The following is a 17,326-nucleotide window of genomic DNA, read 5'->3' as shown; positions in this document are numbered from 1 at the left end:
ATTGGAAATGACCGTGGAGAAGCCCTCGGACGTTGGTGCACCAGGTACATATAATCTGCGGCCGTGAGCTTGGCTCCAGTTCACCACCAGCAATGGAGGGTGAAGCTTTGACAATGCCAGCCACACATGCTGGTGAAACGTCAGAAAAATCATTAGATGAACATTGGTCGAAGAACCCGAGACAGAAGCCAATAGGCAGTTTGTCAACAAGTGGCCACGAAAACATCATCATATTAAACCTACTGCCCCACAACAGAGCCTGACAAAAAAGTGATGCTTCTAGAAGATATGGTTGGATGCCAGTGTAGCTTCATGCATGGCACACCATTGGCAGATATATAAATGATTAGAGCCGCAATTCTCTGTTACATCTAGATTGGCTGCCAGAGTGCATTTAGTATTGTTCATGTTTAGTGGTGTTACCATATCTGGTAGGGCACTAAGGGGCATGAACAGCATCAGATGTTGAGTGATCACTGTAAAGGACATGAAGATGCCACATTCTTTGGTGAAATGGTGTTATCAGCATCAATCAGAGTTTGAAAGTATCTCCATTTGGCTGCTAGATTAAATCATGCACTTGTGGTGGGATTCAGATGTTACAGTGGCCTGATGTTGGACTGCATGGAAACACGAGGGCAGGCACACTCTTGGTCAAGGTCCCGGTCAACCACCACAAGGGAGGATTCCCATATTATGCACCAACATGTTGTAACCTCCTCACATCTGTGACTACCATTTAAGAATAAGTAATGGACTCCCTGCAACATTTTGTGTCATTCCAGACTGGTTTGAGGCAGCTCTCCATGCTACTCTATCCTGTGCAGGCTTCTTCATCTCCCAGTACTTACTGCAAGCTACATCCTTCTGAATCTGCTTAGTGTATTCATCTCTTGGTCTCCCTCTACGATTTTTACCCTCCACACTGCCCTCCAATGCTAAATTGGAGATCCATTGATGCCTCAGAACATGTCCTTCCAATCGGTCCCTTCTTCTTGTCAAGTTGTGCCACAAACTCCTCTTCTCCCTAATTCTATTCAAAACCTCCTCATTAGCTATGTGATCTACCCATCTAATCTTCAGCATTCTTCTGTAGCACCACATTTTGAAAGCTTCTATTCTCTTCTTGTCCAAACTATTTATTGTCCATGTTTCACTTCCATACATGGCTACACCCATATAAATACTTTCAGAAACGACTTCCTGACACTTACATCTATACTCAATGTTAACAAATTTTTCTTCTTCAGTAACACTTTCCTTGCCATTGCCAGTCTACCTTTTATATCCTCTCTACTTCGACCATCATCAGTTATTTTGCTCCCCAAGTACTTTACTACTTTAAATGTCTCATTTCCTAATCTAATTCCCTCAGCATCACCCAACTTAATTCGACTACATTCCATTATCCTTGTTTTGCTTTTGTTGATGTTCATCTTATATACTCCTTTCAAGACACTGTCCATTCCGTTCAACTGCTCTTCCAAGTCCTTTGCTGTCTCTGACATAAATACAATGTCATCAGAGAATCTCAAAGTTTTTATTTCTTCTCCCTGGATTTTAATACCTACTCCGAACTTTTCTTTTGTTTCCTTTACTGCTTACTCAATATACAGATTGAATAACATCGGGGAGAGGCTACAAGCCTGCCTCACTCCCTTCCCAACCACTGCTTCCCTTTCATGCCCCTCGACTCTTATAACTGCCATCTGGTTTCTGTACAAATTGTAAATAGCCTTTCGCTCCCTGTATTTTACCCCTGCCACCAGTGCATAGCAAAAAAAAAAGTATTGTTTCATATTCTTGCACATGATGTAACTAGGGGTGGTAATTTGCTAACACTTGCACCATTATAAGTTAACTTGCAATGGTTTAAGGATCTTTTGTACAAGACTGACAGGAAAATATTCATATATCTCATAAATGTGCAGTGAAGTGGGAATATTAACAGCATATAGCTAACCATGTTACTGATTCATAGAGTGAACAAAAATATATACTAGGTGCTAATCTGTGCACACTTTAAATATATTAAACATTGTATCATGGTAAAATGAATGAAAAGAAAGTTTTATGCCACCAGAAACACCAAATACCTAAAAAATGAATACAATGATGCATCTGTGTTGATATGACGGTGAAACAAATGTTCAGGTAGCTCTCAGAAATTCAGAAACACCGTTTTCTATATCTACAGCTTCATCTAGGGTGGAGGGTAGCCTGTGGCATTACTAGTCATTTTCTTTCCTGTTCCAATCACAAATAGAATGAGAAAAAAGCAGCTTTCTATATGCCTTCATATGAGTGCTAATTTCTCTAATCTAGTCTTACTCAAAATGTAAGTTGGTGGCAGTAGAATTGTTCTGCAATCATGTTCAAATCTCAGTTCTCTAAATTCTGTCAATAGTATCCCTTGAAAAGAACATCATCTTCCCTCCAGGGATTCCCATTTGAGTTTCTGAAACATCTCTGTAATCCTTATGTGTTGTTTGATCTTGCCAGTAACAAATGTACCAGCCCATTTCTTAATTGCTTCGATGTCTTCCCTTCATTTGTGGTGTAGATCCCAAGGACTTGAGCAGTACAGATAAATGGATTGTGCTGGCATCCTATATGTGGTCTCCTTTACAAACAAACCACATTTTCTTAAAATTCTCTCAATAAACTGAAGTCGACCATTCACATTCCCTACTACAATCCTTACTGTCATTCACCTTTCTTATTACAATGCTTAAATGCTTACTCCATTCCATGTCACTTTACACCTAGATATTTAATCAATGTGGTACTGTCAAGCAGCACACTACTAATACTGTATTCAAATATTACCAGAGTGTTTTTCCCATTCATCTGCATAGACTTACATTCTTCTACATATTCATCACTCCACCTACAAATTTTGCCTAAGTCATCTTGTGTCCTCCAGGAACTCAACAACACCACCTTCCTACACATCATGGCATCATCAGCAAACAGCTGCAGATTGTTGGTCATCCTATCCTCCAGATCGTTTATGTGTAACAGCTGTCCTATCACACTTCCCTAGGACATTCTGGATGACACCCTTGCCATCAAGTACATTGTACTGAGTTCTCTTACTTAAGAAGTAAGGTGCCAGTGCCATAGAGTACACTTTGTAAAATTGAATTGGGATTTAATCTTGAGCGCAAAATTTAAAACTTTAGCTTTCCTTTGGCTGACTTCTAATGCCACACCAGACTGGTCAATGAGTGACTGGATAGAAGCCTTAGACTCAATTAGAGATTTTATATTTCTCGTGTTCTCAGGGAGATCTTTTGCTAAGATATAACAGTGGTAGTTGTTGTATGTTTTGTGAATCACTCTTATTATGGTTGCATGAATCTGTACTAAATTTATCCTGTTGCCATTTTAATGATCTCTTTTGAACTGAGAGTGCAACAGCTTTTGCATCCTCAGCATTTTCAGAATTTCATTGTTTAACCATGTGGACATTTTCCACCCATAATACTTTTACTCTGCACATAGCTCCAGAGCAGGATTTCCGTTTAAACTTTGCATATAATTCCTCTATGTTCATCATCTTTGAACTTAATGATGTCAGCTAATTGTCTTAAGTTGGATGCTAACCTCTGCTTACCTTTTCTTTCTAAGAGAAATACTTTCCTACCCTTCTTGATTGATTTTTAACTTTGGGAACTGTAGTCACTGTGATGACATCATGGTCACTAACCCCTGTCTCTATGCTGATGCTGTTGATAAGATCTTACCTGTTTGTAGCTACAAGGTCTAAAATATCTCTGTTGTGAGTGGTCTGCTGAACTAGCTGCTCAAGACAGTTTTCCTTACAAATCAAAAATAGTTTTGTACACTGATACACAATCAGTAAATAAGATAATGATGACTGTTTTCTGTAGTTATGGTGCAATTTATTGATGAATTTTTAAGGAATAAAATAGCAAGAAGTTGGTCAAATATTATAAATACCTGATTGTGCTACTTTGTGTTGCCATAAAACAGAAGAGATACACTAACTTTCAAGTAATATGGTGAACCTGTAAACTGCCTTTCTTTAGGACCAAGACCAATTGCAACTATCTTGTCTTCACTTTGCAACAGTCACCTGAATGTAAGTAGACGTAGAATTTGGTTTGAACAGTCTATTTCTAAAAACTATCACAGAAATTCCAATATTGCTAAAGCATAACAGGTTCTGCTGCACCAAATATTTAGAAGTAATACAAAAATCAGAAAAATCATTGAACTAAATCCCAAGGAATTTACTTTGTGTAAAAAGCAACTTTTAAATACCAGGGAGAACTTACATCGTGACAACATTAAAGGCAAACTGGACTTTGATGTATGAAGACATGAAGGAACTTATATCAAATAACATATTTAACTTTTTAGTGAATTTCCTAAATGTTTCATCCTTGGCCTACAACATTTTTAAAGTAAAGATTTTTGATTCATTGAGAGTTATGATTCATTATTGAAGCACTCATGCTACTAGGGAACAGAACTTTTTGAAATGAACAGTGCTGATATTCATTTTTAAGAATACCGATAAAGAAATAGAATTAAAATCTTAAGAATTTTTATGTAAAAATACCCTTGTTACCAGTTTTATATTTAGTGACTAAATCTATTCCACTGCAAGCGGTCCATGGTTAATGAATGATTTTGCATTGTGAATACCAACAGTATAAGTAAAACATTAGAAATGTATTACATATGCCTTAAAAGATCCATGCCTTATACCCCCTGCACATATTATCTTATATTAGAATGCTTTTGTAAATGGAAACATCAATATAAAGATTTCAGATGAGTGCAACTACACCTCCTCACCAGCAATTCTTCCAGAAACCTGTATATGCAGTTATGGGACTCTTATCCCTGCTTGGAAAGGCTGAAATGAGATCTAGGTTGTTAGAACCAGACAAAAAGTAAGTAAGTAATTAAGTTATTTCTTCTTTTCTTGTGAACATTTTATCTGCTTGTTAGGTTCTAGTATCACATTTTTTGCCAAGAAACTCTTTGTGTCTTAGGAATAATGCTAAACATTTTCTCAGAAGTCCACTCATGATGGGGATAAATTAGATCTCAAGGCAGTAAGTAGAACTGACCTTCTATTGGTGTCCCTAGCATCAGTGAACTTTAAGCATTTGTAGCAACAACAATTGTATGAGTATAAGAACAAAGGACAACTAAAACATCTAAAAAGATTTACATGTTCCATAAGCAGGATAAAGAGGGAGCCATATTGTTTCACAAAGATAAAATAAGTATGTATTTACCTCTGAAAAGGACCATGTAGAAGAAATGTGGCTCAAGGTTAAAAGAATGATTGACAAGCACTGGATAGATATGAACATAGCAGAACTGTACACAGTAGGTGTGAAACAAATCAAGGGGCTATAGACCCAGAGATGCTACATGAAAGATGTTTAGCTGTCAAGAGAGTAATGTGCAAAGCCTTCAGTAACTACCATACAAGAAATTTGTAAAGAAATAGTGATTACTGTATCATAAATGTAAAGCAAAGCATACCTTTGACCTCCTGGACTCACCTCACACCATAGAGGTTAGTACTGTAGGGTACTCCTAAGTAGTTCAGAGGTGCACTACACTTCATTCTTTTCTGGTGGCTGATAGTGTGTTTAGTGGACACAAGGGCTTTATAGCTTAAGTGACTCCCATTCAGTGTGTGTGATGAGCTGTGGCACAAACTTCTTTATGCCGTCCTCGAAGAACTCACCTGCCAACTTCTTCCCCGCACTTCAGAACCACTTTCTTCACCTGCTTGTTGATTGAAAGTTTAATTGCACTCAATTGTGCCTCCAGGGAAGTGAAAAGATAATAATCCAAAGATACCAAGCCAGGGAAATATGGTGGATGGTTCAGAACATCCCAATCAAATGAGTTCAAGAGCATCTCGGTGGCTGAGGCTGTGTGAAAATAGACACTGTCATGTAACAAGCTCAGTCCTCTCATTGCATTCCCCTCCTTTTGTTTTGAATCCCCTTTTGAGTTTTTTAAGGTCTCACAATATCATTATTCATTGATAGTCCCCCCCTGAGGCAAAATTAGACTAAAATGATTCCTTTTTGGTCCCAAAACACTGAGACTCTGATTTTTTTGGCCAAAATTGTAGTTTTGAATTTTTTTTGGAGTTGGGGAATGGTGTGGCATGACTGTGATGACTGTTCTTTTGTCTCTGTTGTGTAATGAGCCACCCACATTTAATCTCCAGTCGCAATAGAGCTCAGAAAATCCTCACCTTTTAATTCAAGTTACTCAAGAAACTTGTGGGTGCCATTGACGGATTTTTCTTGTGCTGCTCTGTCAGCTGTTTTATGACCCATTTGGCACACAGTTTCCAGTATCCCAGCATTTCTGTGAGTACCTCATATAAGAAAGTTTCTGGAAAATTGTGGAAACACTGCAGAAATTTTATCCGCTGTCAATCGGCAGTCTTCCCAAACAGCTTCTTCAATTTTATTCACCAACTCATCAACCAAAATGGAGGGCATTCCATTCCTCTGTTTGTCTTGAAGATTTTTACTGCCTCCACCAAACTCCCTACATCACTTTAACACACGCATTCTGTTCATAAAACCTGGACTGTTAACCATTTTGATTTGCAAAAAAAAAAATTCAGTAGCTGTTATTCCTTCTGCTTGGCAAAGTTTCTTAGCAAAGTATTTCACACAATTGGACACTAAAATATGAATTTGCATACTACTATGTTCCTGCTCTGCTCACTGTGGTCAGGGGATTCCCCTTTACCACTCAGTGTTGCCAGCCCTAAAAGAACAAAAAACCACGGTCCATTATGATCACAGTACACTTACATTCTGAACATGCCTCTTATCCAGATTTGGAAGTGTGTAACAGTAAACACACATTTATACAAACTGTTCAGAAAACTCTTTATTATGGAATAAAAACAGAATGATAACCAAAACAAAGGCAGTGTACATCTACATCTACATTTATACTCTGCAAGCCACCTCGTGGTGTTTGGCAGAATGTGCTTTGTGTACCAATGTTGCTTTCCCCTTTTTCTGATCCACCCATGAGGAGTTCATGGAAAGAACAATTGCTGGTATGCCTGTGTGCAGGCTCTAATCTCTCTGATTTCATCTTCATGATCTTCACATGAGATATACATAGGAAAAAACAATATATTGGTTGACTCTTCCAGAAATGTACACTCTTGAAACTTTAACTTTAAACCACACCAAGGTGCAGAAAACCTATATTGCAGTGAATGCTGTTGGAGTTGGCTCAGCATCTCTGTCATGCTTTTGCACTTACTAAATGAACCTGTAATAAAATGTGATACTGTTCTTTGGATCTTCCCTATTTCTGCTATCAGTTCTATCTGGTACAGATCCCACAGTGATAGGCAGTATTGGTCAAATGAGTTTTTTGTAAGCTATCATTTTTGTTGATGGATTACATTTCCTGAGAATTCTTCCAACAAATCTCAGTTTGACATATGCCTTTCCAGCAGTTAATTTTATGTGGTTGTTGCAATTGAAATCACTCCATATGCATACTCCTAGATAGTAATGCATCCAGTGAAAGTAATTGCTTCTGGTGATTGTTCTGCTATCATATAATTATAAAATAATTAGTCTTTCTGTCTTTGTATTTGCAATGTGTCACACTTGTCTATGTTCAGAAGCAATTGCCACACCCTGCAGAAAGTGTTGATCCTCTGCAGGTCTTCCTGAATTTCACTACAGTTTTCCAGAATTCCGAGTTCTCTGCAAAAAGTGTCATGCAACTTCTGATATTGTCTACTAGGTTGTTTATATACATTGTGAAAAGTTATGGTCTTGTAATACTCCCTTTGGGTGCATCCAAAGTTACTTTTAGGTTTGAAGACATCTCCATTGAGAATGAGATGCTGTGTTCTGTTAGCTAAAAACTCTTCAGTCCTGTCAAATGGGTGGTCTGATATTCTGTGCACTCATATTTTGTTCATTAGGCATCAGTGCTGAACAGTATCGAATGCCTTCCAGGAGGCAAGGAATAAGGCGTCTACCTGTGCATCTGTATCTACTTCTTTTTGGGTCTCATGTACGAACACAGCAAGTTGGATTTCACATGACTGTTGCTTTTGGAGCCCATGTTGATTCCTACAGAGGTGATTATCATTCTCTGGAAGTGTCATAACACATGAACATAAAGAAATGTTCCAAAATTCAACAATAGGCAATGTCAGAGATATAGGTCTGTAATTCTGTGCATCTGGTTAATGAGCTTTCTTGAAAATGGGAGTGACTTGTACATTTTTCCAGTCATTAGTAACAGTTCACTCCTCCAGAGATCTATTATCCACTGCTGCTAGAAGAGGGGTAAGTTCCTTGCATACTTCATGTAGCATCAAACTGATATTCCATCATGCCCAGCGGTCTTTCCTTTGTTGACTGATGTCAGGTGCTTTTCTCTCCTATGGTCACTTATTTACTTATTTTGATACCTGTCATTTCGACATTTGTGTAATGAATTAAAGGAGGAACTAACTGTGATCTTCCTCTTTGAAGCAGTTTGGAAAAAGATGTTTAGTATTTTTGCCTTTTCTGTATCATCCTCCATTTGCCATTATCATCACAAAGTGTCTGGACAGATGGCTGTTATCTATTTACTGATTTAAGACTGAAACTTCCTGGATTTCCAAAAGTGCACACCTTTTTTCATCTCTGAAGTCAAAAGTTCCCACTGAGTGACATACAATACATTGTGTTGACCAACATGGTATTGAAACATTCTCAGGGTCTCCTTGATGTGCTGTCTCAATGCATTTAAGACATTGCTCTTCATGCCTGCCCTACTATTTGAATGAAGCCATCCTGAGCCCATACTGAGCGAGGTGGCGCAGTGGTTAGACACTGGACTCACATTCGGGAGAACGATGGTTCAATCCCACGTCCGGCCATCTTGATTTAGGTTTTCCGTGATTTCCCTAAATCGCTCCAGGCAAATGCCGGGATGATTCCTTTCAAAGGGCACTGCCGACTTCCTTCCCCGTCCTTCCCTAATCCGATGAGACCGATGACCTCGCTGTCTGGTCTCCTTCGCCAAAACAACCAACCAACCTGAGCCCATCTAGGTTTCTGTAATAGAGCACTGCAAATTTTAACTGGGCCCAGGCGTTCTCAATTGTGTTCATGTTAGCAGACACTGCAGGCTATTGCATTTATTTGATTCCTACCTCCTGGAGAAAGGTGTTCATGAGGTTGGCACAGTGTGCAGATGCTTTATACTGATGAACCCTTGGTACTGCAACCCTGGGGTGTGAATTGGTACAAGGCCACCTCGACAGTCTTCTATAAAGATCACTAGGTGTCAGACAAATTCTGCACTTCTAGAATGGATTTCTTACCCTGGAGTAGTAGAGTGTGTGCTGATATGCAACCTCCCGACAGACTAAAACTGTGTGCTGGTCTTAAACTCAAACTTGGGTCATTTGCCTTTCATGGGCAAGTGTTCTACCAACTTAGCTACCCAAGCACAGTGCCTTTCATGGGCAAGTGTTCTACCAACTTAGCTACCCAAGCACAGTGCCTTTCATGGGCAAGTGTTCTACCAACTTAGTTACCCAAGCACAGCACAGGACCCTTCCTCACAGCTTTATTTCAGCCAATACCTCATCTCCTACCTTCCAAATCTCTCAGAAGTTTTCCTGTGAAACTTGAAAAACTAGCCATTCTGGAAGAAAGATTATGGTAGAGACATGGCTTAGCTGCGGCCTGGTGTGCTAGTTCTGCAATTTTCACAGGAGAGCTTTTGTAAAGTTTTAATGGTAGGGTATGAGGTACTGATGGAAATAAAGCTGTGAGGATGGGTCCTGAGTTGTGCTTGGGTAGCCCAGTCAATAGAGCACTTACCCACAAAAGGCAAAGGTCCCAAGTTCGAATCTCCGTCTGGCACACTGTTTTAATCTGCCAGGAAGTTTCAAATTCTGTACTTTTGCTGAAGAGAAGCAAGACCCATTCCATGTTTTCCCATGTACCCATTCCTTGTACATTGTTGTCCTGGAAGTTATGGCTTTTTTCATACTGGATGCATAGAGTTCAAATTGCTTGTGTGGAGATGTTTGCATAGTGTCTTGGTCCACAGTGTCTGCACAGGGCACATTCAGTTGCACTCGACTAAGCAATAAATTGTAGACAGGAGTCAGCGGGCATTCATGTTGGCTGTGGGCAACCATGAAGAGGCAGGGCAACAATGTTATGTTTCTCATGATGCTAGTTAAAGATATGATGCTGTTGTCACTGTGTAGGCATATTCATTGGACAGTTTCTTGTGATCACAATCCCTCTTGCTGTAAAATGAGAATGAGCATGATGTTCAAAGTTGAAGTGACCTTTGGAGGTATTTGACACAACGAACAGTGTACACATGTTGCATTGTCCCACTCACATTCAGTGACACAGCATGCTTTACATTGTAGCCCAGCATTTCCTGGAAGTAACTTGACAGTAGAGGTGGGATGTCAAGTGGTCTCACTTGTATGGACAGGAAAACAGTTCTTAATTACAGAGGTTTTTACTGTCTCACTAGAAAGGTTTTAGGGATTGGAAGTGCCAAGGCCTGGTGATTAGTCTCACATGTAGGGAGTTATCATGTGGGTCTGACTGTCATCATTAAGCTGTAATTCCATTTGTGATGAATCTGTAGTTTTAGTTATTTCATTGCAAAGAGCTTAAGAAGCACATGATACAAGGTAAACTGTTTCAACAGCAGTATTATCCAAATTTGGTATTGGAATCATAATGCCATTTAAATTATTGTGTGCAGAAATAGAAATTGATACTTTTATAAAACTAATGATATCTTATTACTCATAGGTGGTAGTAGCGTACTTGATTATTTGAATTTATATTACTGTCGTCACTTGCTCCAGAACATGAGTCAATCAAGCTCCGATTTTTAAATGAAGTGGTAAATCAATCAATCAAATTGGCTATCAGGGACCCTGTAGATAATGTGCCGGCCTCACAATTCTCCTCCATAGAAGGTGATCTTGTGCACTTTGTATCCAGTTGTCATGGACCCCTAGTTGGCAAAGGTCATTCTGTAGCTCATCCTCCCATTGCTTCCTGGGTCTTCCGATTGGATGGGTACCATCAGGTCTTCCCATAAGTACAGCTTTTGCCCAAGAGGTGTCTGGTCTCCTAGCAATGTGGCCTGCCAAGCCTATTCTCTGCACTTTCAGTTTCTGAATGATGTTCGCTTGCCTCATCAGCTCATATCATTTTTGTTTTTTTTCTACATCCCCAAGTGTTCCCTTCCTGGATAGGTCCAAAGACCACCTCATAATTTTTCTTTCGAAGACCAACAAGCTTTCTTCGTCCTTCTTTGTTGTGCTTAGGGTTTCTGTCCCATACAACAATACTGGCACTATCACATCATCGTGTGCTTTAAGTTGATCTTAATTGACAGATTCTTGTATGACATTATCTGCTTTAGACTGAAATAAGTCTTAGACACATTCACAATACATTGGTTTATTTTCTGTTTTAAATTATTTTACTTGTTGAACCATGTATCGAGGTATTTAAAATTTTCCACTTTAGCAAATTTCCATATCCCTACCTGTAATGGGATGTCATTATGGGCTTCTCTTGATGCCTCCATTACCTCGGTCTTTTCCGCATTAATCCGTAACCTGCTCTTACTTGCATTTTGTGCTGGGTCTTCTACAGTTTCTGCCATCTCTTCCTCTGAGTCTGCTAGAACTGCAATTTTGTCTGCATAACCCAATAAATCTGCCCTACCATTTAGTGTCTGAAGTGGTAAAAGTTTCTGAAATTAAAATATGAACATAAAATATTAATTCCAAGACATAATAGTCATGTTTATGTGCTCTCAGGAGAACTATGATTAAAAATTATATTATTTTTCCCACACTCATCAATTTACATTTTGTTGAATGTTGTCTTGGATGGCATAAAAACAATATGAGCATTAATATCTGTGAGCAAACCTGAGATTTGGTAGAAGAGTCCAAATGAAAGATAAATTATCTATGAAACATGTGACTTACAAAAAAATCCTTCCACCAATTCTTGAGTATTACTCATCAGTTTGACACTTGTACCAAGTAGTGTAGTGTTAACAGAAATCTGACTTCTGTATATATTCACTTCAGCAATGCAATCATTGTGAATAAATGTTGTAAAACGATTTTTCTATTTGATGATACGTGGCGACAAGTTTTGTGACAAGTTATTTATTACCTTTAAATAAAAATGTGTTCAATATATTTATGTCTTGTCCCACATTCATGAGGACCATTTGTTTGGGATCTGTGGAAGGTACATTAGCATATTTGTTTTTCTTTGTAAATAGTTATTGTGTATTCCTGTTTGTCTGACTTCTTCTACTTCCTGGAGGATCTCATCACTATGGACGTATTCAAACAAAAATCACCTAAAGAATAGCAGTAACTTTTGTTAGTGGGCTGTTCAGAAAGCCCAAGAGCAATATGGCTCTGGTGGCAGGTGCTAGAAGAGAGTCATTGTGCAGTACGGAGAGGATTGCTGTTAAAATTGTAAGAGCATACTTTCCAAGAAGAATCAGATAATTGTTTTACTTCCTTCCTAACCAGAAACTAGTACAGCGAGAAAATCAGAGAAATTAAAGCTGATACGGATGCTTACCAACAGTTGTTCTTCTTGAATGCCATTCATGAAGGAAACAAGAAAGAGACTGAATTATAATGGTACCACACACTGTAGGATAGTCAATGAAGTATAATTAAAGATGTAGATACAAGAGACTTGATATAATTATGAAATAAAACAGCATTTTTAAATTTATTGACAACAGTCACAAAAATTGGAATAGTCCAAATAAATTGTCTAATAATGATTATACTGTCGTCAGATTTAGAGTTTCATAAATATTGATACAGCTCTTAATATCTCTCTGTTCTTGAATGAAACCCAAAATTAAGGTGGCCAGTTTATGTAGTATTATTTGTGTGAACAGAACATGCAGCACAATGAAGGTAATTACCACCTTCCAGTGTGACTTGTTATTTTTATTCATCATGAAGGGAACATCATTCAGAATCCTTTTGCTGTCTATAAATGTTTATAACATTTTTTCAAGAAATATTTATTTTAAATATATTGCTTCACATGTTACTGAAAATTAGACTTTTTGTGGTTATGTCAAGACAGTTGTCCAAATTTAGCGTTTTTTCTTATGAATTCCAGTTACTGCTTTGTTACTGTTTTACATTACCATCCGTTTTTCTCTTTCTTTGATAGGGTTTTTCTGCTAGCAAGTACTGACTATGAACCACAGTGGAGTGCTTCAGTTTTAATTACCTACAGTGATGATATAAAAACAGAACGACCCACCATAAAAAATCTTACACTGAAGATAAATAATATTCCTTATAATGAAGGTAATATAATTATGCTTTCTTTTTTCTTATTAGTTGTTGTCAATATCATCCTTCTTTAGTTTTAATTTACCAGTTGTTTCTGTGGAAAATCACATGTTCCAAAATAGCCTTTCCAAAACACACACACACAATTATGGTGCAGATGTTTAATTTTTTGGCTCTTTATATGTTATTTGTACTTTTTCTGGAGCTGTATCCATTCTTGATTATTAATATTAAACATTATTCTGTGGGTCTAGTAATTCAGTTATCTTGGAAAAAATATGACAAATGAGAAATACTTTGTCTTTTAATTGGCATTAAGTTAATATTCTCCTATATTAACCTGGAGAGACTAACTTGTCAAAAACATTTATTCTATAAAATTGAATTCCATATTTTTTTTGTGGTCATGGACTCATTATAAAAGTTGTGTTAACCTGGCATCATTGTAGTGGTCATCTTATAGTTCCATTAAAAATTTGTTATTGTTTGCTACAAAAAACACCAGCAGATATATTTGATAACATAGATGTAAATAACCTATGACCACAGTCAAGCCATTTATTCATTCATACATACATTGTGTTTCATGGACAACATCATAAGGGAAAAATCTCTACAATGTCAAACAAGTCCAGATAGTTTTTTAACTATTAACATCTTCTGTCACAGGCGCTATCTCCTGTATACTAGTCTAACAACTATCATTGTATTGTAACTGGCAATAAACACTCAAATAAAAACACATTAGATTTACTCCTGCAGACATTGCATACATCAGCAACTAGCTTAAGCAAATTACAAAAATCACATCGTGTTTCTTATGGTTTTGGTGATGTTTACAACAGAATATTAAAAACATGTGAACCATGGCACATTTCCTTTCTAATGTAAATGTACAATAGTAAAACATCTTTATAAAAATGGAGGTAACAAAATCTGTTCTAAGTACAGAGCAGTTTGCCCCTTCCCATCTGTTAAAATATATTTGACACAATGACCTACAATATGATACTGATTCATTTGTCATTGCATGATGTGTAATCTGCCTCTCACTTTGTTTGTTGTAAAAGATTCTCCACAGAGAAATCCATATACGACTTACAAACTTTAATTCCTGACAGAGCTAACCAACAAAGTCTATTGTGTTTGTAAATTTGATGACCCTTCTATGCACTTTTAACTTTTATTGTATGGACCATAGCATCCTACTCACCAAAATGAAATTATATGGCATTAATGCTATCTGTCTTGCACTGATTCAGTCACACGCTCATAAAAGGAAGCATAGACCACATTGGCCATCTGCACCAAAGAAATAAAACTAAACTCAGAATAAATTAGCATGAAATATGGAGTCTCACAAGTTTGTGTGCTGTGTCTATTCTTGTTCTTAACCTATGTAAATGATCTTCCCATGACTGTAATAATTATTTAAAAACTGTAAGCTACTTAGTTCCATGTTCAATATATCATATTCATGATTTATATTATGTGCAGACAAATGGGTTGCGAGATGTACCTTAAAATTTCTCGTCATCCCACATCTTGACTGGTTGTCCTATAACCTAGTTTCAGTCAGTGATGAACATGATAATTATTTTCATCAGCACATGTCGGTGATGTGGTTACACCGCAGGACTGAAAGAGGATTGAAATGTTGACTGTCTACTGCTATATACTTCAGCATGGCATGTCAAATGCTCATCCAAAATGCAAGTCTACAGCTAGAAAATTCAAATCATTGTTAAATTAAGGAAGAATTTTCCAGAATATATTTTCTGTGTGTATTATACTTAATGTCATATTCATTAGTGCTCCGTGCAGAAATAAATGTTGCAGTTAAACTACTATCCGTGTGTGTCATTTTTTATACAGTTTTTTTACATGTGTAAGTGGTTGATCTCAACAATGGTGTGTAATCGAGAGAAATGGTTTGCATATAGTGAATCAGTAAGTTTCAGTTGTCTTTGTAAGAGTACTGGATACCAAGATATCTACAGAATTTTTCCCTTTCTTTTTCAGTGTAGGCAAAACTACATGCTGTAGTAATTGTGGTAAACAGTAGGCAGTATTATATAAAGAGTAATTATGAGCTTTTCTTCAATGTATTCTGCTGTATCCGCAGCAGCAGGGACAAAATGAGAATGATATTCCTCTATCTGTTTTTATTGGAAAAAAAAAAAAAAAAACAGTGAACAAAAAAATAGCTGATGTTGACAAAGTAGTTGAAACAAAACAAAATTTAAGCAGGAAACAAAGTATGGATCCCACTTTGGATCTTATAACAGAAGAACAACATAATAAAATCTTTTTCACACAAGTCTCTCGCTTGAGAAAGTCCACCAAAGAAAAGACGGAAACAAAACTACTAGAGAGTGGTCGGCACAGCATTACCATGAAGCTGTCCAGGGAGGCCAGACCACTATTACACAACACTCTTGAGTCACAGTCCAAAGCTACCTCTCGTGATGATCTGGGACTACCAGCAGGTGAGGTGCATGGATGTTGCAGCTGGGCTGGCAGATCCCTACAAGTCCGGGACCTCTCCTGATGATCTGGGACTACCAGCAGGTGAGGTGCATGGATGTTGCAGCTGGGCTGGCATATCTCTACAAGTCCGCGTGTTGTGTCGAATGTCCTTCTGGCCGGTGGTGAACCAGCTTATAAGGGCGATTGATGGATGGCTCTTCTGGGACTATTTTTGATAACGTGAGTGGTGTAGGAAAATAGTCTGCTTGTTGATTGTGACATCTGGCACTGCTGTCGATCCACAGTACTTTGGCAGTGGGCCCTGATGTCCAGTGGCTAAGACATGAGGCTGTGTTTTCATCTTTGACAGTAACCTATGTCATACCATAAACATTTCCTCTGATTTCACCCACTGTGATTAAGGCATCCTGCATCACTGTTCCGTCATGTGGGATGCTGATGTCACAGGCAGATGGGACAGACTCTGCACAGGTGATAAAGAGTAACTAATTGTGTTACTATGTTTTACTGAAACTACTTGATTAGTAAGTGCAACTTAACCTAGTCTCAGTCTGTGCCGTAGCACTAGCTCAATCACTTTTGGAAAATGTCATATGTAATTGGAAACTTTTTAATCATAATTTATTGTTGAACAGCCATCACTAAATAATCTTTCTGAACTAAAAACTGTCACAACAGTGTAGAAGAGAGTATATAGAAATGTTTCAGTTTTTTCATACTGGATGCTGTGAAGCAAGCAGCTTGATTCAAAATGTGAGTAGCCTTTGGTACTATAGTAGCTGTGCATATCATACCATGGTTATGGAGAGGGAACAAGCTATCTTAAACTCATTTCTGATCTGGCGGTAGCACAGGTAGAATTAGACCAGTTGAGATCTGATACAAGTATTCAACTCAATATTTCACTCTGAAAACAAATATGTGGATCACAAATGTATAAAACACAAAGTAATGGACCATTGTGTCTTATAACAACTATGCGTTAAATAAGGTTGTGAGAGATGGTGAAGACCCACTGCAGTTCAATACCTTTGTTAGAAACTTGCTGCGGAAGCAGAGTCTTAGTCCTGATTTAAATGAAGTGAAAGTGTAGTAGGCAAATAAAAGCTGAATGTAGCCAAAGTGAGCATAAATAGAGCAATACAAGAAGCATTCAGTGAATTTATGATGTATTCTCCTTGATTTTCAAATAAAAAGGGAAGCAGCTGAAGCCAAGTCTTTAGGCATGAAACTCACAATGTTCTAACTGAAGTTACTACAAACACTTGTCTGTTGGATGGAAATAAACTCTCTGAATATACAAGTTTGACATAATCTTGACTGAGCATTGACATGATGACTGTGGAACTTGAACTCTTCTCCAATTGGAACCCAAGAAGGAACTTGTACCTTGTGACCATATTTCATAAATGCTATGCAGCAGTGGTGCCTCAG

The 17,326-nt window shown here is 37.8% G+C and overlaps 1 protein-coding gene across 5 annotated transcripts in view; it reads left to right on the top strand.

Moving 5' to 3' along the window:
- LOC126259455 (alpha-L-iduronidase) overlaps positions 1 to 17,326 on the top strand; it is a 231,075-nt gene that overhangs the window by 122,394 nt on the left and 91,355 nt on the right. For all 5 annotated transcript variants that reach the window (XM_049956279.1, XM_049956277.1, XM_049956276.1 and 2 more), the window contains 2 exons: positions 4,800 to 4,928; positions 13,278 to 13,417. In XM_049956279.1, coding sequence (XP_049812236.1) covers positions 4,800 to 4,928; positions 13,278 to 13,417 — 269 coding nt within the window. The remainder of the gene's footprint in view (positions 1 to 4,799; positions 4,929 to 13,277; positions 13,418 to 17,326) is intronic.

The sequence above is a fragment of the Schistocerca nitens genome, chromosome 5, assembly GCF_023898315.1.
Source record: "Schistocerca nitens isolate TAMUIC-IGC-003100 chromosome 5, iqSchNite1.1, whole genome shotgun sequence".
NCBI classification, from domain to species: Eukaryota; Metazoa; Arthropoda; class Insecta; order Orthoptera; family Acrididae; genus Schistocerca; species Schistocerca nitens.
The sequence above is the reverse complement of the archived record's forward strand: the minus strand, read 5'-3'. Positions and strand labels throughout refer to the sequence as shown.